The following is a 22413-nucleotide window of genomic DNA, read 5'->3' on the forward strand; positions in this document are numbered from 1 at the left end:
CAACTGGCCTCTATGGGCTGCTCTGGGATGGGAAGCCGTGCTGTCCTGGCCGTCTGGCCTCTCCCTCCCACTCACTTACAAGGCCACCAGCCCAACCGTTAGCCCAGCTTTTCCCCCTTTGATGCCCCCTTTGATGGGCCCGGGGAAACAAGGGGCCTTTTCACAAAGAACCCTGAGGACAGGACTTCAAAGGCTTCTACTGGTGGGGAGAGGGGACCCAGAGAAGGGAGAGGCCTGTCCCCACCCACTCCCTTCCCTCTGGCTGGCATCTTCGAAGGCCCCATTCATGACCCTAAGCTGGACACTGGGGCTGGCCAGAGGAGGGTTTGTCCAACAGCCCCTTGTCCCCAGCCCACCCCACCCCTCCTTGCTCACCTCATCTGTCCTGTCCCTGCTAAGTACCAGGGCATGGTGGGAGAGACAGACAGAGTGGTTAGAGGTCTGAGGCCGAAGGCACTGGGAACCAAAGGACTGAGGGTCACTGAAATAAAGGGAGAAGGAAGTCCTAGGAGCCCAGGGAGGGGAGTTTTGGAGGCCTGAGGAGCCTGGGGGGCTGCTCCAAGCCCTCAGGGCACAATGCTGCCAGTGGTGCTGGGGCTTCTGGGCCTCCTGTCCCCCTGGGGCATTGGGGGTATGGGGACTGCAGGCCCCAGGCAAGAGCGCCTGGCCAGGACTACACTTCAAGGTGAGTATTCCCTGGCCGTCCTGAGCCTGGGAGGGAGGGGAGTTAGGAGAGGGGTAAGGAGTGTTGGGGGGGGGGGGGTAAGTCGGCAGAAGTGTGGCATTTAGGGAAGAGTGGGGGGATTAGGAAGGAGTGGGCTAGGGAGGACACTAAGGTTTAGAAAGCCAAGTAAGACCCAGGGAGGAGTGTGAGGGTTCTGGAGAGACTTTAGGGGCTAAGAAGGAATTAGGGATTTTGTTATTGTTCAGGCCTTTCTTCAGTCCAGTCTGACTCTCTGGGACCCCATTTGGATTTTTCTGAGCAAAGACACTAGAGTGTTTTGCCATTTCCTTCTCCAGCTCACTGTATAGATAACACAACTGAGGCAAACAGGGTTAAGTAACTTGCCCAGGCTTATACATCTAGTAAGTGTCTGAGACCACATTTGAACTCAGGTCCTTCTGATTCCAGGCCTGGCACTCTACCCACTGAACCATCCAGCTGCCCAAATTAGAGATTAGGACAGAAGTTTTGAGGTTGGGGGAAAGGTTGGAAGTCAGTCAGGAGAGAGTTAACCGAGAAATTGAAGTTGGGGGGAAGGTGGAGGGAGGCATCCCAGTGGCCCAGACCCCTCTCATGTATCTCTCCATTTCTATTTGGGGGAGATCTGAGGCCTTTAGCTTTTCTTGGGTAGAAGAGGCCGAAGAGCAATGGGTCCATGTGTGACCATAACTAGACACTTTGGTACCTGGGGCAAGATCCACCTTTTGAGGCAGATTAAGCCATAGTGATAAGTGAGATCTCAGGAGAGAATATGTCCCCATGATCGGACAAGCCAGGGTGTAGAATGGGGGATCCCCACCCAGATGCTGTCTCCTGTTTAATTATTCCTGTTGGCTGGGTGCTAAGCTCAGTAGTTTCTATGCTTGAAAGACTCTACGTGCTGTCTTCACCCTCCAAACTTTGATGACTTTTGGGGGCAAAGCTCTCGTCGCCCTGTCTTAGTTACAGATCATGGGCTCAAAGATTTGGAGCTAGCAGAGTCCTCAGCAGTCACTGAGTCCTACACTCTGACATCAAGCACCCTGGAGTTTCCTCTTCAGATCCCAGGTCTGACTTTAGTTACCTTCACAACCTTAGGCAGGTACCTGGCCTCTCTCTTTGACTGAGTTTCTGTATCTTTAAGATAAGGGGCTAGCTTGGGTGCTCAGTACTCCCCCCCGCCCCCAGCATAGATCTCCTGATCTGATGACCAGCCCTGGCACTTTCTGTTTCCACAGCTCTGTCTGAACAGGGGACTCTCCTGCTGAAGGCTGTCCAGAGAAGGGCCTCACTGGCTATAGAAAGGGCAACACTGGAATACAGACGCAGGCTTCTGGTGTGCCAGGCTTGCATTAACCACACCTCACCTTGTCTTGGTGAGCACTGAGGTGGAGAGGCAGGAGCCCTGCTGACCCTACCTCAGGCCCTAGACCCAGGCCATCCCTCCTCCTGGGGCTGGGGTCCTCAACATTCTTCCCCTGGGGCTGGGGTCCTCAACATTCCTGCACCATGGCCTCTCAGAACCCTGCTTTTCCCTCTTCTTCCCCCTTCTCTTCCCTCCTGTCCCCCTGGTCAAGGCTGAACAAGAGACCAGTGTGACTCTTGACAAGCCCTTTACCACCTTGTCTCCCCACTCCTCCCTAGGCTGTAGTTTCCTGTATCTAGCATTTCCTTAGGGCGCCCTTCTCCCTTCAGTTAGCCCAAGGTCAGAGTCCCCTTTGGGGGAGTGGATGACTGTGCATCATGGGTGGTACAGAGTGGATTCCTACTCAGGAATGGGTTGGACCAGGTGGCCGTGGAGGCCCCTTCTGGTTCTGAGATTCTGGGCTCCTGGGGTGGGGCTGTGTGCTGGTCAGAGGTGAGTATTATGGTCCTGTCCCCTTGACCCCCACATCCCTAGGGCTTTGGAGCCAGCAACCTCATGTCCACAACGTTCCTGGACAACAGAAGCTGGGTAAGGGCTACAGGGATGGGCAGAAGGTTGGGGAGAAGGATGGCCAGATGCTGGGGACTGTGGGAAGCCCAGGCAGTGCACGGGGGTGGAGCCCCGTCCTGACTGCCCTTCCTCTCCTGACAGTGACTTGTGGCCTTAAGAGCCGTGGAGCTGCCAATGGGACATGGGCCCGGGGCAGAATTGTGGGGGGCAAAGTGGCATCCCCTGGCTCCTGGTCGTGGCTGGTGTCGCTGAGAGCGAATGGGCAGCCCATGTGTGGAGGCGTCCTAGTCGGGGATGCCTGGGTCCTCACTGCTGCTCACTGCTTTGTAAGGTGTGTCCCCTGGAAAGCAGCCATCCAACCCCAACTGCCCCAATTGTCAAGGCTCCAAAGGACTGCCGCTACCCTCAACCAGACAGTGGTCTCTGCTGCCCCCTGGTGGATGAGAGAAGCATCCCATAGGCCATCCAAAAGCCAAGCCTGGGGAAGGGGAAGGGGGCTGGCTCAAAGTATGCCCTATGGATTCAAGATTTAGAGACAGACGGGCCCCAGAGAGATCGAGGGGTTAGTGGATAGAAAGGAGTCAAGAGGGCCTTGGTTCAGCACCCACCTCTGCCACTTACAAGCTTGGTGACCTTGGGCAAGTGTCTGTTTTCTGAGCCAGTTTCCTTGGCTGTAAACTGGGGATAACAAGGGCTAAAGTCCCTGTCTCCCAGATGGAGGGTCAACTCGGATAATATATGTTTAGTGCTGTGGAGTGAGTGCCCACCTGGAGCTCAGAGAGACCTGGGCTCAAGGCCCTCTTCCAACACAGACTGGTTGTATGAGACTAGACATGTCATTCTAAGTGCACCCTTCCTAACTCCCACGACTATACACTATTATTATGGGTTATTATGTATTAGTAGAGGGAGTTTTCTCCTTTGGAGTTTCCTACACCAATGAAGTCACAGGTCCACAAAAACAAATAATTAAGAAGCAGGTAGATGAATAGAGGAAGGACAGAAGGAAGGAAGGAAGGAGGAAGGAAAGGAATGAGGGAGGAAGGAAAGATGGAAGGAAGGATGGGAAGAAAGGAAGGAGAGGAAGGAAAGGAGGAAAAGAAGAAAGGAAGGAAGGAACAAAGGAAGGAACGAAGGAAAAGAAGTCAATGCACAAACCCTCCAGGATCTCAGGCCTTGATGTTTCCTTAACATTCTTTCTCCTTTCTTCCTCTTCCTCCTCCTCTTCCTCCCCATCAACCCCTATTCCATCTCCAAAGGAAAAGACAGAAAACACCTAAATGTGATTAAACAGATCTGGGTGGCGCAGCAGACAGGACTTTGGCCATGAAGGCAGGAAGCCCTGAGGCCCAAACATGACCTCTTACCAGTCATTTTGTCTGCCTCAGTTTCTTCGTCTGTGAAATGGGGACAACAGTACCTACCTCCCTGGGTTGTTACAAGAATAAAATGAGATATTATTTTTAAGGAACTTAAAGTCCTCTATAAATGCTGACTATTAATATTGTTGTTAACCCAGATATGGTACAGTAGAAAGACACTAGATTTAGAGTGAGGACCTGAGGTCAAACCTCATCTCTGTCAATTATTCCCTGGCTTTACTTGGCCTCAGTGTTCTCATCTATAAAATGGGCATTGGACGGGATGTACTCTGAGGTCTTTTTCAACTCTAAATCTAGAAGCCTATGTGTAAATCCCCCTCCTGAGACATGAAAAAGGGACCAGAGAGTCAGTAGCCTCTTCCTTCCCCCTCCCTGGTGACCATACATCCTGTGCCCCTCAACAGCCTTCAAAATGAGCTCCTGTGGACAGTGACCCTGAACAGTCCCCTTGGGGAGAGGCAGGAGGAGGGGATCCCTGTTAACCGCATTCTGCCCCACCCCAAGGTAAGACTCCCGAGCCCTTCCTTATCCCTCTCTCCAAACTGCTCCTGGCCCCTGGGCTCCCCAGAGTTCTGACTCCCCATTTCTCAGCCCCTCCTCTACTGACATATCCCCCTTTCTTCTTCCTATAGTTTGACCCCCAGACCTTTCAAAATGACTTGGCTTTGGTGGAGCTGTGGGCACCAGTGCCACCATCCAAGTGGGCATGGCCTATCTGTCTGCCTGAGGAGCCCAGAGAGCCTCCGGCGGGCACTGTCTGCTCCATTGCCGGCTGGGGAGCTGTCTACGAAGGTGGAATCGATGGGGGGCCCTGAGCCAATGGGGTTGGACATGGCTGTCTAGCTCACAGACACACAGAGCCCCCAGTGGGAAGGGAAATGGGAGTAGGTGGGTGTATGGAGGCATGGAGGAAGGGGTCACAGGGTATGGAGCCATGGTGTCCGAAGAGCTCCATGCCCAATGATGTCTTGTCATTCCCTCTCAGATGGACCTGCGGCTAAAGCCGTGAGGGAGGCCAGGGTACCCTTGCTCAGTTTGGACACTTGCCAGACAGCTCTGGGACCAGCGCTTCACCCTAGCACCATGCTCTGTGCTGGCTATCCGACTGGAGGAGTGGACTCCTGCCAGGTAGGTGGGAGGGAGCCAGCACCCCACCAAGAATGCCAGCAACATGGCTTTTCCTTATGGGGACAGTTTCCTAGAATGGAAAGAGCACTGGATTTGAAGTTGTAGGCTGTGAGTTCAGATTCCACCTCGGATACTACCTGAATGACCTTGGACCAGTCCCTTACCCACCCCAGACCTCAATGTTCTTTTCCATAAACTGAGGAGATTGGACTAGGTGGCTCCCCAGGTTACTTTCAGCATCAAACACCAAGATTTTATGACCCTGCTTATATCAGCAAAGCAAGGATGTGATTAAGGCTCCACAGCCCTCCCACCTCTCCCTTGTGAGTCACAGAACGTGGAAGAATTTGGAGGCCCCTTCTTTTACAGGGTGGTGCAGAGAGGGAGAGTTGCTTGCCTTATTTTGCCTTAGGTTGCACAGTTAGTGTAGGGCTGAGACTAGAACCTCCCAGACCTCCTGATGCCCATCCCACTCTCCTTAACTGATGGAATAGCTCCCTGGTTGGGGCGCAGGAGGGACAATATGGCAGCCTAGGGGCTGCCAGCTCCTCCTCCTCCTTTCCATGTCCACAGGGTGACTCAGGGGGGCCTCTGACGTGCTCGGTGCCTGGGGACCCCCTGAGGGAGATCCTGTATGGTATCACTTCCTGGGGGGATGGTTGTGGAGAGCCAGGCAAACCCGGGGTATACACCCGAGTGGCAGCTTTTGGGGACTGGATCCGCCAGCAGATGAGTGGTAAGCGCCTTCTCCCCTCACCTCCTCATCAGCCTTTACTTTGGTTTGCTTTGGGTTGGGTTTTCCCCTCCACCTTTCACCTGGAATGCTGCCAGGAATTAGGGCACAGAGGAAAAAGAACATTTCAAATTTGGCAACCATTTTTTAAACACCTACTACATGCTAAGGTATTATGCTGGTGCTGAGAATGCAGAGACAAAAATGAAATCTTTGACTTACATTCCATTGGTCCCTTCAACAAGTAGATATTAAACCTTACTATGTACCAGGCTCTGGGCTAGGAACTGGGGATGCACAGACAAAAATGACCCTGGTTCTAGGTTGGAAATTCAAACTCAGGCCTTTGTCCCTACCCGCCCCTCCTGGGCAAATGTCCATCTCCATTTCTTTTAGCCTGAATCCCTTCCTCTCTCATGGGTTCCTAAATAGAGAGCAGAAAGGATCTTACAGACCATTAAGTCCATGTTTTACAGATGAGGAAACTGACCACAGAGAGGTTAAGTGATCTGTCCAGAGTCACACAGCTAGGAAATGGCTGGGGCAGGATTTGAACCCAGGCATCACAGACTCATTGCATGTTGTCTCTTCTAACAGAACATCAGCTTCTTGAGGGCAGGCACTATCCAGCTCGATTCCTAGGGCCTAGCCCAGAGTAGTCTCTTAATTGAGAGCTGGTTGGGTGACCACTTGATTGATTGGACAGCCTTGTGTGTGTTCTGCAGTCCCTCCCCGGAGCCGGGAGCCCAGCTGTCGGCAGTTTCTGGCCCTGGATGCCCAGGAGGACCCTTCCACAGCCTTGGCACACCTCTGCGCCTTCTATGAGCGCTCCTGCCCCGCACCTCGGGGAGCCGGCTCCTGCCCCGGCCTGGCCCAGAAGCAGTGTCGGCTGCACCGGAGGAGATGTGGTCAGCTTCTCCTGCTGCTCGGGGGGCGTGGCTACAGGGCTGAGGGAGGGGGGCCCTGGAATCCCTCCCCCCAACCTACGCTCCGCTCCGTTCTCCCCAGAGCTGCGCTCTCTGGTCCAGACCCTGCTCAGCCTCCTCAGAGATGCCCGAGACTTCTTCTCCCGCCACCTGGGTCTGCTTCGCCTTGCGCGAGCGCTGCCCCAGCTGGGCCTGAGGCTGCTGGAACAAGCCTGGCTTTCCCGAGCTCCGTGGCGGGGCCAGGGCGCAGGTACCTCGATCCAAGCTCCTCATCGTTCTTGAAGACCCTCAGTTTTGCTTGATTCCCGTGTGTTAACCCCTCCCCGAACCCTCCCCACCACTCCTATGACTAGAGCCGTACCTAAGGCAAGGACATAGGGGCTTTACCTCAGGGCCCCGGCAGTGCTTTCTATCTTTCATTGTGATAACGTGAACTCCTTCTCCATCTCCCGCCATCTTTTCCCCTTTGGGCAGCTTCCCTGGCAGCAGCCTAGAGACAGCATCTCAGGGTATTTGTCTCCCCAGTAGAAGGTGATGCGCACCCCATTCCCTCCTCAGAATAACTTCCCTGCCTCTTGCCCTGGGCATGGTTTGTGATGCTTGCCCCAGATGCAAAATCCCTAGGTAGAATTGAGGATGTTTTGCCCCACGTCCCCTCTTCCTGTGAGCTGCTACCTTCTCTGTCTCTCCCTATCAATGTCCTCATTCCTCCCCTTTGGGACACAGTCCTCACTGTTTTCTTCCCCCTCAGCTCCCCGAGGAGATGCTCCCCTACTCCATGGGAGGCAGGAGCAGATGGCAGAAGTGAAAGGTAATGGGTCAGGCCCCTCCCCCCCTCAGTCCCCCTCAAATTCAGCATTGTACCAAGGCCATCTTCCATGGGTCCCTTTCCAGTAGGAAGCCCACAGGGAGGCAAGAGAAGAGAGGGGAGAGAGGCATGAAGTCAGGAAGAGCCTTGGGCTATTTTGGGGCAGTGGGTAGGGGAAAAACGGGGAGAAAATTTGTAACTCAAAATCTGGCAGAAACGAATGATGTAAATCAGAAGTTAATAAAGCATTAAAAAAAAAAAGAAAGGAAAGCAGGGCAGGGTATATATCGAAGAGCTGAATGGGGCTGGGGTGGAGGAAGCAGGGAGCCTCAGTTTTCTCTGTAAAAGGAGAGGGATGAGAAGGTTGGACTTCGTGGCCTCTGAGGTCCCAGCTCTAGATTTCTGAGCCTATGTGGCTATGAGCCTCAGCCTCCCGGGGCCTCAGTTTCCCCATCTGTAAAATGAGGGGGTTGATCCAAACCCCCTCTAAAGTCCCTTTCAGCTTGGCTCTAAATGCTTGGCATGTGCACACTGGGGGACGTGGTGATTCTAAAGTACTTTGTAAACTGGAGTGTTCTCCACCTCCCTCCAGGCTGCCCCGGGCTGGATGCTCTTGGCCAAAAACTGGCTGCCCTTCGAGGAGCTCATGCCTGGATCCTGCAAGTGCCCCATGACCAGCTGGCTATGGACTTTCAGGAGGTAAGGACATAGCCCCTCAGGCCCCAGGCTCATCTTCTCCTTGCCCTAAACAACCTAACCTAGCTTAGGACAGGCCAGAGGCAGGGAGGCCTGGGGGGAAGGCAAGGGGAAAGGAGGGTCTTCCCTTCCTCAGTGTAAGTCAGGCCTCTACACACACACACACACACACACACACACACACACACACACACACACACACACACACACACACACATACACAGAACATGCTCTAGTCACCTGTTTGAACATCCCCTGGATCCTAGGGACCCCTCCAGAGGGAGAGGGAGGAGTATTCTGGGAGAGGGGACACGCCTCTGCCTGCCTGACCTGCCATTTTTCCTGAACAGATCCTGGCTGACCTGGGCTCCAGGCCTCAGAAGGGATTCTTCCAGGCCCAAGTCAGGGTGGTTGTGGGGGGCCGTACAGTGGTCTTTGTAACCATGATCGGATTGGAGCCTGCCACCCTCACTCATAGCCTCCCTGGCCTTCTGTCCCAGGCCTTGAGGGCCTTCAGAGCTGGGCCTCCAACATAGTAGGGAAGGACTTGGGCCAGCCCCATGGGACTGAGCAGGGACTTGGCCCTATTGCAGTAGACATAACAGGGTGAAAAGGACAAGCGGAGAGAAGTCTCTTGGAGTTGAAGACCCCTAAGGAAGGGTCAGGGATTCAGGGGCCCAGAGGAGGCCCTCCATCTTCCCAGCCTGCAGATGGAGTTTGATGGTGGGGGTGCCCTGTGACTGGCCCCAAGGAAGATACTGTAGTCCGTAGGGCCCTTAGATAGCAGTGGGGAGGGGCAGGGATCAGAATAATGTAGTTATTTATCAGCAGATTTGGTTTATGATGGGGGGTAGAGACATGGACAGTTATCCCCTCCACATTGTGACTTTCCCCATCAGGGTTTCCATATATCACGGTTGGCAGAAGAGATTAAATGGGAATTTGGAGTGATGTTTGTGAAAGCCATAGACAACATGTGAAGGCCAGCAAACAACACACAAACAGTTTAGAAACTCAAAAATGCATAAAATATAATATTGGATAACATCAACAGATTTTATCTTTTAATACATAATTCAGACTTTGTCTCTGGTATGAAGGACCAAAACATTTTGTAGATTTTCCTGATCACAGGAGTGATGTGACCCTAATCCTCCCTCCCCCCAACAGCTCCCCTGGAATTGAGCCAACAAGTAAAGACCCATCAAGCTTTGGGGAATAGACTTGGGTGGGGGAAGAACCAATGTTCATCTGGAAATAGAAGGAACTTTTCTTCTGGAGACCTGGGAGCTGAATGGGGGCCTTTCAGTACGGAACACTGCATATAACATCAGACTTTGGGGATGTGCTGGCCAATTTTGATGAATTGTTTTCCCTTCTTTTTTAGTTCTGTTATAAGTGATGAGTCTTTGGGAGGCAGGAGGATCACACTGGGAAATGTGGTTGATTGAAAAATGAATGATATCGATTTCATTTTTAAAAGTAGCTACAGAAGGTATTCGGGGTCCAGGGCTCTTAGCAAATTGTAGGTGTTTAATAAATGATTCCTCTTCTGCTCTCCCAATAAACTATTGTATCTGTGAAGATCCCGAAGGCCAAGGGTCATTTCTTTTTGTCTGTATTTCTGGGGAATGGCACATAATCAGCATTTAATAAATGTTGAGTTGAGTTGAATTTCCTAGATTTGAATTTCCTGGGTGTGCAGCTTCTGAACAGGGTGTAAGACTGGCCCCTCAGGGAAGGGGTCCCACCTAGAGGGGGCACCTCTTGTGCTCCCACCCTAGAAAGGCAGCTGTCCCTTCCAGATGAGTGACAGCTCCAGCTGGCCCAGCCACTGTCCATGCCCCTCCCCAGCTCTGGGCTTTGCCCCCTACCCAGCTCACCCACAGTCTCCTCCTTCATTCCTCCTTCTTGATGGGGCTTCAGTCCCTGCTGGGCTCCCCCTTCCCTGTCCTCTTGCTTCCTCCCTCTGCCTCACTCTCCATGAGCCCCACAGAGTGTCTGGTTACTGCTATAATCCCTTCATTTCCTCTGCTCCTCCTCCTCCCAGCCCAACACCACCTGTCCCTCCCTTCCTCCCCCCACACCCCAATCCTGTCTCCATTACTCAGCACCCTGTCTAGGACAGAAGGGGTCAGGTCCAGGGCTGCAGACCAAGGGGACACAATGGAGGGCTGGACCCTGGGGCTGGGACTGATCCTGGCTCTGGCCATCTCCGGTAAGTACTCAGCATCTCTTCCATCTAACCCCCCCACCTCCCAGTTCAGGGGAGCAGCCCACCCCCTACCTACACTTTCACTTGAGCCCTCCACCCATCTCCCAGCTCCATTCCCCACACTACCTAGCTCCCAGGATACACACATACACACACACACTCACACACACTCATACACACTCCCTACCCAGGGTCTTCTCTCTTCCTCCAGCCTTGGAAACCCTGCTCCCCAAATCCTGCCCAAGGACCCAGCCTCTAGGGGCATTTTCAGACACTTTCTCCAACTCCAGCTCCTTGTGGCAGGCGAGTCTTCAGCATGGAGCACCCATCCAGGCTCCCACCAGTCTCTGCCTGGAGCCTCAGGTCCCTCCCCAGTCAGCCCCTTCTCCCCCCAGGTGCCTGGGCCCGGAATGAGGAGGAGCGGCTCATCCACCATCTTTTCCACGAGAAGAGTTATAACAAGAAACTTCGGCCGGTGGAGCGCAAAGAGGACAAGGTGGACATCTCACTGGCCCTCACCCTCTCCAACCTCATCTCCCTGGTGAGTCCAGGCTCCTCGGGGCCCTGAAGGTCACCTGGCCTCCCTGGGGACGGTAGCGCCCTTGCCCCGCCCCCCGCCCCTGGGGCTCCCTGGGCCAGGTGGGAAGGGGAGCAGGAAGAGGGGCTCCCTCCCCCCATCCCTCCCCTCATCTCCTCATGACTGGATTTCTTTGGAGGGAGCATTTGTCGCTTCCTCCCAGTAGTAAGGTTCTTGAGGGCAGGAGCCTTTCATTTTGGCCTTTGGATCTCAGGTCCTGGCACATGGAAGGGGAGGGAGAGGGAGGATTACTAAAGGCTTATTGACCTGAGTTGAATTGAGAAAAGAGAGAAGAGGGAGAAAGAAGGAAAAATCCAGGAGTTTGAGAGGAGGGGAGAGAGAAGGCAAATGGGCTTGACCTTGGCAGATCACATTAACTTTGACAGACAGGCAACTAAAGTTAGCGGAAACAATGAGTAATTAATAAAGCAACAAAATAAAAAATGCGCCTCCAAAAAGAGAGAAGGGAGATGTAGCAGGCATCGGTCTGCAGGCTGAGGAGGCCTCATGGGCCCCGAGAAATTCCTGAAAAATAAAGGGCCTCAGGGGTGGCTAGGTGTCTCAGTGAGTTAAGGGCTGGCCTTGGAGTCAGAAGGACTGGAGTTCTGTTCTGGCCTCAGACACTTAACACCCACACAAAAAAACTAGCCGTGTAACCTTGGGAAAGTTACTTAACCCCATTTGCCCTCCAAAAAGGAAAACAAAAAGCAAAAAAAAAGGGACTCGTCCCCCAAAAAGAGACACTGATAGTGCTTCTCCCGCCCTGCCTTGTACAGGCAAGGATGGGGGCCTATGGGAGTGAAACAGCATATACACTGTCAGACTCGCTGATGTGTGGGTCAGTTTTGCTCTCTTGTTACAAAGCATGGGAAAGGGAGAGGGAGGAATATACTGGGAATTGTGGGTCACATGAAAATAAATTATGTCAATAGGTTTTAAAGGAGCCTGAGATAATGTACCAAAAGTAAAAGTCAGTGGGGTAAGATGGGTAGAGGGAAGAGGATCCGGAGTCAGGGAGGCCTGGGTTCAAATCCTAAATTAAAGATTTACTGGCTGACTGTGTGACCCTGGGCAAGACACTTAACCTCGGTTTTCTTCAGTTTCTTCAAATATAAAATGAAGATAGGCCCCCCCACCCCATCCCCTGGGCTGCCACAAGGAGGAACAGCTTGGTACAATGGAAAGATTCCCTGGATTTGGACTCAGAAGATCTGAATTTGAATTCTAGGACTGCCACTTGCCACCTTCATGACCTTGGGCATGTACAAGGGAGGTCCCTTCTAGAGTTAAATCTGAGTCTATTAGGATCAAATGAAATAACTATTAAAGTCACACAGAAATGTCTGCTATTATCGTGATTTTACCTGGACCTGTGATCTCCCTGGACTAGGGCAGAGGTGACAAAGTGGGGGCCCTCAGCACAGCACCCCAAGCCAGATTAAAGTGTAATTGGGAAGTGTTGAGTCCAACAGATAAAAATACAATGAGACACAGGTGAAGCTAATTTGTGATTTTCCAAATCACTTTGAGCCCACAGGGATCTGTTTCTATTTGAGCTTGACTTCACTGGTCTGGGGAACTCCCAGGGAGGAAACTCCCTCTACCAGTGTAGATTGTAGCTCTAACAATTATAATTTAGAGGCTTGCCTGGGACAATGGAAGTAAAGTGACTTGCCCCGGATCATATATCCAGGATGTGTCAGAAGTGAGACTTGAACCCAGGTCTTCCTGATTCTGAGCTCACCTTTTTCCCCACTTCAACCTCTTCAATTATTGTAAGGAATGTTATTTTAAAGTAAAGAGGACTGTGTGCAGAACTGGGACCCCTTGCATCATAACCCCCTTATAACTTGAGAGCCTTTCCCTAAGAAAGGCTCTGTCTCTGGCAGGATGGAGTGCAGGTCACTGGCTTTGGGGGGGATGGAGTGGAAGTCACTGGCCTTGAGGGGATGGGGATTAGGGGATGGACTCTTCCCCACCCCTAGAGGTCTAGATGTCCTGGGACTGGGTCACCACTCTCAGGACTAATTTGGGCCAGCTGGGCTGCACAGTGGCTAGAGCACGGGCCCTGGAGTCAGGAGGAGTTCAAATCCAGCCTCAGAGACTTACTAGCTGTGTGACCCTGGGCAAGTCATTTCACCCCCATTATTTCCTAAATAAATACATGAATGAAGGCCTAGGGTCCAGGACCTAAGGTCACATCTTAACTTACTACTTTCCTTTCAGAAAGAAGTTGATGAAACCCTCACCACTAACGTGTGGATCGAGCATGTGAGGAAGTCTGGCTTCCCGGGTGGGGATGGGAGTGGGGATAAAGCCTTTCTCAAGGGAGGTCCCTTTCTCAGCACCCCACAACTCCTGAACCTGCCCTGGGGGGCCAACCTCAGGCTGAAGAGGGATGAGGGGAGGCGTGGGCTTCTATGAGTCCTCTGGGTCTCTAGGGTTGGATGGACAGCCGGCTCCAATGGAACATAACCGAATTTGGTAACATCAGCGTCCTCCGTCTGCCTTCGGACATGCTGTGGCTCCCAGAGATCATCCTGGAGAACAGGTTAGCCTGGCGTCCTCCCCTCTCCCTCCTCCAATGCTTTCCCATGCTTCCCCTCTCTCCATCCAGAAGCCCTGCCTCCCATCCCCCTGGCCGTTCCCTGGGCCCTGGCTCCCCTGCCCCCAGCTCTCCCCAGCTTCTCCCTAACGGGCAGGGAAAGGAGCCGAGGCCCCAGAGTCAGGAAGGCCAGGGCTCGAGAGCCACCCCAGACACTATCTGACCTCTCTCAGCCCCAGCACTCTCATCTATACAGGAACAAAAATAGCGCTTACCTCCCAGGGCAGTCATGACGATCAGATGATAGACTCCATGGAGATATTTGGCAAACCTTAGGGCTGCTACCCTGTAGGGGCTCTTCCTTCCTCCCATTGCCCAGCCACAGCAGCCTGGCCTTCATTCCCCAAGCCCATCCAAGGCCAGTAACCTCCACTCCATCCCCCCCCCCCCCCCCACCCCCAGACTAGTGACCTCTACTCCATCCCCCCACGGCCAGTGACTTCCACTCCATTCCCCCACTCCCACCCCATCTGAGGCCAGTGACCTCAACTCTTGCCCCTTCCTCCCTCGCAGCAATGATGGTGCCTTCCGCATCTCCTATGCCTGCAACATTCTCGTCTACGCCTCTGGTTGGGTCTACTGGCTGCCACCTGCTATCTTCCAGTCTTCCTGCCCCATCACTGTCACCTACTTCCCCTTTGATTGGCAGAACTGTTCTCTCAAGTTCAGGTTGGACACGGGGGCCCTCCTGCCCGGGCTGCTTTTTCTGCCTGATGCCCTCCCTCATTCTGGAGACTGCCCCCCCCAGCCCAGGAATGAACAGGAGGCCTCAGGGGAAGGAAGGGACCCAGACACATGGGGAGGGAGGTGTCCCAGGGCCAGACCCGTGAAGGAAGCGGACAGGGACAAAGCCCAGGAGGAGAGATGGAGCCTTTCTTAGGGAAGCTACAGGGCAGGCTCTCAGGTCTGGCCTTTCCCTCCTCGCCCCCAGCTCTCTGACATACACAGCCAAAGAAATCAATTTGCAGCTGAAGCAGGAGACAGACGAAGTCAGTAAGCGCTCCTACCCGGTGGAGTGGGTCATCATTGACCCCGCAGGCTTCACAGGTACGCAGCCCACCATCCCCCCCAGCCCCCAAGAAGCTGGTCCTGTTCTGCCCTTGCCCCCTGCCCGCAGGACCCCACAGAGGCCCTTCCCCCCACCACCTCTCTGCATCACTTCCAGAAAACGGGGAATGGGAAATCATTCACCGGCCTGCCCGGAAGAACGTCGACCCCAGCGTGTCCCTGTCCAGCACCAGCTACCAGGACATCACCTTCTATCTCATCATCCGCCGGAAGCCGCTGTTTTACATCATTAACATCCTGGTGCCCTGTGTGCTCATCTCCTTCATGATCAACCTGGCCTTCTACCTGCCTGCCGACAGTAAGGGAGGGGCCGGGCTCTCCCCTTGCCTGGCTGAGGCTGCTTAGGACGGCTTCCGCCCAGCGCTCTGGGTTGGCAGGACCCAGGATCTGGTCCAGCCCCCTCCGTTTACATAGAAGGAAACTGAGGCCCAGAGAAGGAGAGTCTCTTATCTTAGGTCCCAAAGGCAGTCTTCAGAGTCAGGATCTGAACGCAGATCCAAGATTCCTCCCCTTGTTCCACGGGTCACTGGGATGGGCCACGTGACCTTCCCAGGTGTCAGGTTCTGTCCAGCCCCAAAGCGCTTCCTTGTGACATCAAGTGGGAACTTCCTGGTCCTGAACCATCCCTCCTCCCTCCAGTCAGCTTCCTCTCAGGGGGCGAGGGGCTCCCCCAGGCACCTGGAATCATGGGAGCTGTCTGCAGATGAGAAAGCACGAGAATAACAGGGGGCATGTGTGCAGCATTTTCTAGATGCTGTTATTAGCTCCATTCTACAGTTGGGGAAACTGAGGCAGGCAGCGCCTAAGTGACTTGCCCAGGGTCACACAGCTAGTCAGAATCTGAGGCAGGACTAGGTCTTCAGTCTCCCTGACACCATCGGCTCTTCTCTGCCTCTGCCCAGCCCCTGCCCCAACTCTCAATCTGGGTCCGTTATGACTGACTCTCCCAAGATCACAGAGAAGGAGGGAGGCCAGACCAAGCCCCTGGGCCAGAGGTGGAGCCCTGAACCCTGGGCAGAAGTGTGATGAGGTCTGGGGGGCAGGGCTCAGAGCCTGAGGCCAGTCTCCTTCCCAGGTGGTGAGAAGACCTCACTGACCATCTCAGTGCTGCTGGCCCAGTCTGTCTTCCTGCTGCTCATTTCCAAGCGGCTACCCGCTACTTCCCATGCCATCCCCCTCATTGGCAAGTGAGTGAGACCCTGCCCACTGCCTTCTGCCCTTCTCCCTTCCTTCCTTGGGGCTCAGGACCCAGGGCTCAGGGCTCAGAATCCAGGGGTTGGGGCTCAGTACCCAGGGCTTGGGCTGAGGGCTCAGGACCCAGGTGTTGGGCTTAAGGCTCAGGACCTCTCCATCCATGGCAGGTTTCTTCTCTTCGGCATGGTCCTGGTCACCATCATCGTCCTCATTTGTGTGGTCACTCTGAACATCCACCACCGGACGCCCAGCACCCACATCCTCTCGCAGGGGGTCAGGAAGGTGGGTGTGGAGGTGAAGAGATGGTGGGGCATGGGTGACAGACAGGTGGAGAGCATTTATCAGTCACTTCCCATGTGCCAGGCCCTGTGCCAGGCCCTGGAAATACGAACACAAGCAGAAAGACCAGCCCCTGCCCTCAGAGAGCCTATGCTCTAGTGGAAGAAGACATCATGGAACAGTGGGAGGGATTCCTGTGCGGGGGCTGGGCTGGGGAGGGGTTGGGAAGGTCTGGATGGTAAGGAGGGGGACGGGAAGGAAAGGAGAGGAGAGGGGAAGGGAGGGAACAGAAGAAGAAAGAACAGAGATACTGGGATCATAACGTTAATAGCCATGCAGAGTGGGAGAGTGGGAAGGAAGACACAAGACCAGGTCTCATCTCTAACATCTTAGAATTATGTGACCTTGGGCAAGCCACTTAACCTCTACGAGCATCAGTTTTCCCATCTGTTAAATGGGGGTGATAATACTCGTTTCACATTCCTTTAAAATTTCAAAGTGCTTTAGAAATGCAGGGTGTTATTGCCTGAGCTCCCACGTGGCCCCTTTTGCCACCACAGTCATAGGAAGGGCAGGTGTTTAATTCCCTCCACGTTCCAGGTGAGGAGCTCTGGCACAGAGAGGCCATGACTTTCCCAAGGTCACACAGTCAGTGTGTGTCCAGGAGACTCTCCCTGAGGAGCACATTTTCAGGGTGGTGGTTTTGGTAAAACCCTGGGATTTCTCGAGTGTTGGGAAGCTCCCAGCCAGTACCAAGAGGTACCTTGTCCACCCCTTAGAGCCACCGAGAGTCACTGAGAACAAGGGCCAGTGACTTGCCCAGAACTTGTCACTGGCAGGACTTGAACCCAGGCCTCAACTTCTGTCCGCTCCGCCTCTCACCTGGCCACAGTAGCTGTTTGATCAACGTCTGTTGAATAAGCCAATGGAACGTAAGCTCCTTGAGGGCAGTGAATTCTCTAGTAGCCAGCACAGGATGTGATTGGCCCATCGAGATGGACCATCTCCTGACCCCATCATTGTTGTTCAGTCTTTCAGTCGTGTCCAATTCTCCGTGACCCCATTTGGGGTTTTCTTGTCAGAGATACAAGACTGCTTGGCCATTGTCTTCTCCAGTTCATTTGACAGATGAGGAAACTGAGGCAAATGGGGTGAAATGACTTGCCCAGGGTCACATGGCCAGGAAGTGTCTGAGGCCAGATTTGAACTCAGGGCTTCTTGACTCCAGGCCCAGCACTCTCTCCACTGTGCTGCCTGCTGCCTTGCCCTGCCCTGCCCCCTTTGGGTCTCACATAAGCAGGGAGGAAGGAGAAGTGGCCGCATGGGGCCTTGGGAGCCTGGGCACATGAGCCTGGCATGTGTCGGCCCCCAGACAGGAGTAAGGGGGAGTTCTGTGGCTTGGCCCCAGCCTTCCTCTTTCCCTCAGATGTTCCTGGAGACCCTGCCGCGGGTCCTGCACATGTCCCAGCCAGAAGCCGTGCCAGTGCTGGGCTCCCAGATCCGCCGCACCAGCTCCCTGGGCTACATCTCCAAAGCAGAGGAATACTTCACGGTCAAGTCCCGCAGCGACCTCATGTTTGAGAAGCAATCGGAGAGGCACGGGCTGGCCAGCCGCGTCACTCCAGCCCGTGAGTGGCCAGGCTGGGCAAGGCAGGCAGATGGGGACCCGAGCCTTGTCTCTGCCTGCCCAGCAGAGCCCCCTGTGCTCTTGTCTCCTGGCAGGGAGGCCCCCACCAGGGTCCGAGGAATCCCAGCAGGAGCTGCTGAATGAGATCAAGCCGGCCGTGGACGGGGCCAACTTCGTTGTCAACCACATGAAAGATCAAAATAGCTACAATGAGGTGAGGGAGGGGGCGGGGTCTCTAAGAGGACAAGGGAGAAGTCTTAGGCGCCAGGACTTAAGAGTGGCCCGTGTTCTGACTGTGAAATCGGTATTATTACCCCCACTTAACAGATGGGAAAACGGATGCTCACAGAGGTCACACAGCTCTAGAGTTAGAGATGAGCCAGGTCACTGGCATGGAGTAGCCATGCAGGGCCGAGGCTCAGCTGCCTTATTCCCTGGGGCGCTTGGGTATGACAGGGGAATCCTCCGGATCTCTCTAGCCCCCAGGGCTGGGCTAGAGCCCACATGAGGAGGCAGCACGGTTGCCTTCCTCCACCCAGCCTCATCAGAGTGCTGCCCTATGGGTCACAGAGAGAAGGTGCCAGGCAGAGCCTGTAGGACATCAGAGGCTGAGACTGCCGTGCAGACACAGGGGACTGGCCATCGGAACTTTGCCCGGTCCCATGCCCTTCTCGTTCCTTTGACCAGGTTATTCTTCCTCTTCCCACTCCCCTGTCCAAGCCCCATATCTTACAGAGAAGGAAGCTGCTGCCCAGAGAAATTCAGGTGAAAGTGTCCCACAATCGTAGCTGTAGACCTCAGAAGCCAACACTGGCCCCAGAAAGGAGGCCCAAGGCCGTCCAAGGGAAGGCGGCCAAGCTGGGGTGTTAGCCCAGATACAGCAGATCTGGAGATGACAAGACACGACAGAGGGGGAGAGGAGAATTCAGGAGTTGGCAGCACAGAGCCCTGATGGAGGCGCGGGCGAGAGTACCAGCAGGCCAGGGACAGAGTGCCAGAGAAAATCCAGGGAGGTAGCATGGGCAGGAGTCGGAGGACCTGAGTTCAAATCTTGGCTCTGCCATTTATTGCTGACATTCTTGGGCCAGCAAGCCCCTTCACCTCTCCTGGCCTCGGTTTCCTTATCTGTGAAATGAACACATTAGCTTAGATAACCTCCCAGGCCCCTTCTAGCTCAAAATCTATGATCTGTACATCATCCTATGGGGTGACTTTATTGCCTCAAGACTCCATTTTGTCATCTTGAAGATGGGACCAAGTGGCCTCAGCAGTCCCTTCCAACTAAGAAATCAGTGACCTGAGAGTTTGGCTAAGGAAGGAGAGGGGTGGTCAGTGGGGCTACACGCTCCCTCTGAGACTCCCCTGATCCAAGTCACAGTGATCTCTGGGGGTGCAGGGTCAGTGGCATGCTAGGAACCGAAGCCAGATGGCAGGTCACGGATATGAGTGTTTTAGAAAGGCGTATGGTCACAAAGGCAGGGAAATCAGGGGTCTTTGTGAGGACTGCTCCACCCCTTCCTAGACCTTGAGAAGGGTTCTGGGGGTTGTCTAGTTCTGGGAAGGCTCTGTCTCACTGCTGTTTTGGGGGCCCCTTGGCCTAGCATGTGTGCATGTGTGTATGGGGTGGGGGGAGGAGAGTATCTTGATGAACGCTTGTCAATTGGTTGATTGTCTCCCAGGAAAGGGACAGCTGGGGTCGAGTGGCCCGAACCGTGGATCGCCTCTGCCTCTTTGTAGTGACTCCCCTCATGACCCTGGGTACTGCCTGGATCCTCCTGCAGGGCATGTACAACCAGCCCCCCCTCCAGCCTTTCTCTGGAGACCCCTTCACTTATGCTGAGAAGGACAAACGCTTCATCTAGGAGCTGGCCCACCCAGGGCCCACACATCAAGGCAGTCCCATAGCCCCTGTCCTGTGGAGCAGGGGGACTAGGGTGGGGTGGGGAGGGGTTACTGCCCTGAAAGACAGGAGCCTGGGAAAGGGACCACATCCCGAGCTCCTGCTGAGGTCCTGAAGGGACTCCCTTCTCAAAAGGCCAGGCCCTGACTTAACAGTGTGCTGGGGCAAGGAGGCAGGCAGGGAGGGCAGGCATGGCATGGGGATAGATCAGTCTGAGAGGAGCCATGGACTTTTGCAGTCAGAGTGTGCGAGAGAGAGAGAGAGAGAGAGAGAGAGGAGGAACAGTGTGAATAAATCAATCAATAAATTAAGTCCTTATTGACCCACTCTGTACCCCACTCTGCTCAATGCTGGAATAGGGGGAAAGGAACATTTCTGGAGCATGTGAAAGTTTGCAAATAGGCTTATAGACATTTTCTCACTGGAGAGGAATTAAATCATATTTCAAATCAAAAGTCGAATCATACATTTTAAAAATTGCCTTTGAGCCTCACAATGACCCATTCAATACTGGTGCTATTATTGTGCCCATTTGGAAGAAGAGGAGACTGAGGTTTCAGGAAGAGAGATGACTTGTCTACGGTCCCCTAGGTAGGACCTGGCTGAGCTGCCATTCATGCACAGATGCCTGGGAAGGCAGCAAGGCCCAGTGGGAAGAACCCTGGTTCTTGAGTCAAAGGACCTGGGCTTAACTCCTGGATTTGACAATCCAAATGTGTATGACTGAGAAACTGACTTTCCATCTCTGGGCCTCAGTTGCCTTCTTTGTAAAATGAGAGAGTTAGACAAGATGGTATCTAAGAGCTATAAGCCTACGAGCCTGTATAATATGGGTCCAGTTCCTAGCCCTGCCACTGGCTCCCAGCAGGACCTTGACTGTGTCCTCCCAGGGACTCAGTCCCTTGACTGTCAATGAAAGGGTTAAGCTAGATAGTCTTCGCCTCTAGGCTCTCCAGCAGGATCCTCCTTCATACCACAAGTCTCCTCATCTTCTGGCAAAGGATGATGGTGGATACAAGACTCCCACCCTCCTCTCTTCCCTTATTTCCCCTCCTCCTATCATCCTCTGCCCAAGTCCCCCTGGAAACTGGCAGCTCTGAGTCTAGCCTGACACCTTCTTTCAGTCTTTCCAAGCTTCTCCAATGCCATTGTGCTGCCCATCCTGCCCCTTTCCTATTAAGCTCCCACTCCTGGAGGGTCCCTGAGGATTAATTCTGCCTTCCCATGCTTCTCTTTCTCTGATTCCCCCATCATCATGGCCACCGCTTTCCTCCAGCAGTCTCCTTTTGTTCCCATTACTGACCAAGTCTAGAACCCTAGTATCTGAGAGGTAGAAGGGATCTCCGAGGTCATCATAGGATCCCAGGCTGATAGATTTAGAGTTGGCTTTAGAGGTCATCTCTTCCAGCCCCCTCGTTGTAGAGATGAGAAAATGTGGGGGAAAGTGAATCAATTTACCCACACTCACACAGAGCTGGAATTTGAACTCAGGTCCAGAGTCCAAGTCCAGCATTTTTTACACTTCAAATCACCTCCTCACCCACGCCTCAGCAAGAATCTCTCACCAAAATGTCCCCAACCACGGCCATCTACTCCTCCTTGAAGACTTCTAAACATTCTCACTACCCACCCATCAAGGTTCTCCTTGAAGACCTCCAGAGACAGAAAACTCACTACTCTTGAAGGAATCCCATTTCGGCTCTAATTTGGGAAAAGATTTTATTTTTTAATCATTTTTTTTACCTAAAACCCAAATCTGCCTCTCTGTAAATTATATCGATTGATGCTAGTTCTGCCCTCTGGGCCAGGCAGACCTTCCTGCAGTTCTGTCCTTCTGGTCCCATAGAGCTACCTGCTTTTTCCCCCTTCTTCTTTCCCAGAATCCCTAGAGGAAGGGACTGTGGTTTGTTTTTTAAGGGTTTACTGACAATAACCAAGGGGAATGATTAGAGCTGGAAGGGACCTCAGTGTCCACCTAGTCTGACCTCATTTTTAAAGTTGTGGAAACTGAGGCCCTCAGTAGTGAAATCACACAAGGTCACACTAGCAGTAAACAACAGACAGGATCTGAACTCAAGTGAAAGAGGAAAATTCTACAGAATGAATGTGACTGATCTAGGTCCTAATCAAGGACAGGAAACACAATAGGGAGTCAATTTCCATTGCCACTTCAATTTCTCCCACCCCCAGCACCACCACCACTCTTCCCCCAATATATTTGTATTTATTTCATTAAATATTTCTCAATTGCACTTAAAAATTTTTAACATTCATTTTTCAAAATTTTGAATTTCAAATTCTCTGCCTCCCTCCCTTCCCCTTCCCCCTCCTTGAGAAGGCAAGCAATTTGATATAGGTTATACATGTGCAGTTATGCAAAACATATTTCCATATCAGCCATGTTGCAAAAGAAAACATAGACAAAACAACAAACAAGAAAAATAAAGAAGGCAAAAAAGTAGGCTTTGATCTGCATTCAGACTCCATTAGTTTTTTCTCTGAAGGTGGATAGCATTTTTCATCCTAAGTCTTTCAGAATTGTCTCCGATCATCGTATTGATCAGAATAGCTAAGTCACTCACAGTTGATCATCACACAATATTGCTGTCACTTTGTACAATGTTCTCCTGGTTCTG

The 22413-nt window shown here is 53.2% G+C and overlaps 2 protein-coding genes across 3 annotated transcripts; both read left to right on the plus strand.

The window, feature by feature from the left end:
• The first annotated feature begins 383 nt into the window (after window positions 1-383).
• Window positions 384-10030, plus strand: PRSS56 (serine protease 56). Its single transcript, XM_069089297.1, has 13 exons — window positions 384-685; window positions 1942-2079; window positions 2604-2657; window positions 2781-2970; window positions 4426-4525; window positions 4654-4813; window positions 5007-5149; window positions 5723-5885; window positions 6608-6790; window positions 6891-7058; window positions 7560-7619; window positions 8209-8315; window positions 8663-10030. The coding sequence occupies exons 1-13, from the start codon at window positions 577-579 to the stop codon at window positions 8846-8848; spliced, it is 1761 nt and encodes a 586-aa protein (XP_068945398.1). The 5' UTR covers window positions 384-576; the 3' UTR covers window positions 8849-10030.
• Window positions 10031-10190: 160 nt separating this feature from the next.
• On the plus strand, window positions 10191-20254 carry CHRND (cholinergic receptor nicotinic delta subunit). 2 transcript variants are annotated; one of them, XM_069089295.1, is made up of 12 exons: window positions 10193-10530; window positions 10923-11068; window positions 13331-13375; window positions 13546-13655; window positions 14223-14378; window positions 14641-14756; window positions 14875-15075; window positions 15853-15964; window positions 16139-16253; window positions 17677-17878; window positions 17973-18091; window positions 19557-20254. In XM_069089295.1, exons 1-12 carry the CDS (start codon window positions 10227-10229, stop codon window positions 19737-19739), a joined length of 1809 nt encoding a protein of 602 aa, XP_068945396.1. In that variant the 5' UTR covers window positions 10193-10226; the 3' UTR covers window positions 19740-20254. The 2 variants fall into 2 exon arrangements, with proteins under 2 accessions (XP_068945397.1, XP_068945396.1); XM_069089296.1 differs by lacking the exon at window positions 13331-13375 and having other exon boundaries at window positions 10191-10530.
• The last annotated feature ends 2159 nt before the right edge of the window (window positions 20255-22413 follow it).

This window comes from Petaurus breviceps, unplaced genomic scaffold, assembly GCF_028583685.1.
Source record: "Petaurus breviceps papuanus isolate PSGF00001 unplaced genomic scaffold, PetGlider_PUasm1.0 186, whole genome shotgun sequence".
Lineage (NCBI taxonomy): Eukaryota > Metazoa > Chordata > Mammalia > Diprotodontia > Petauridae > Petaurus > Petaurus breviceps.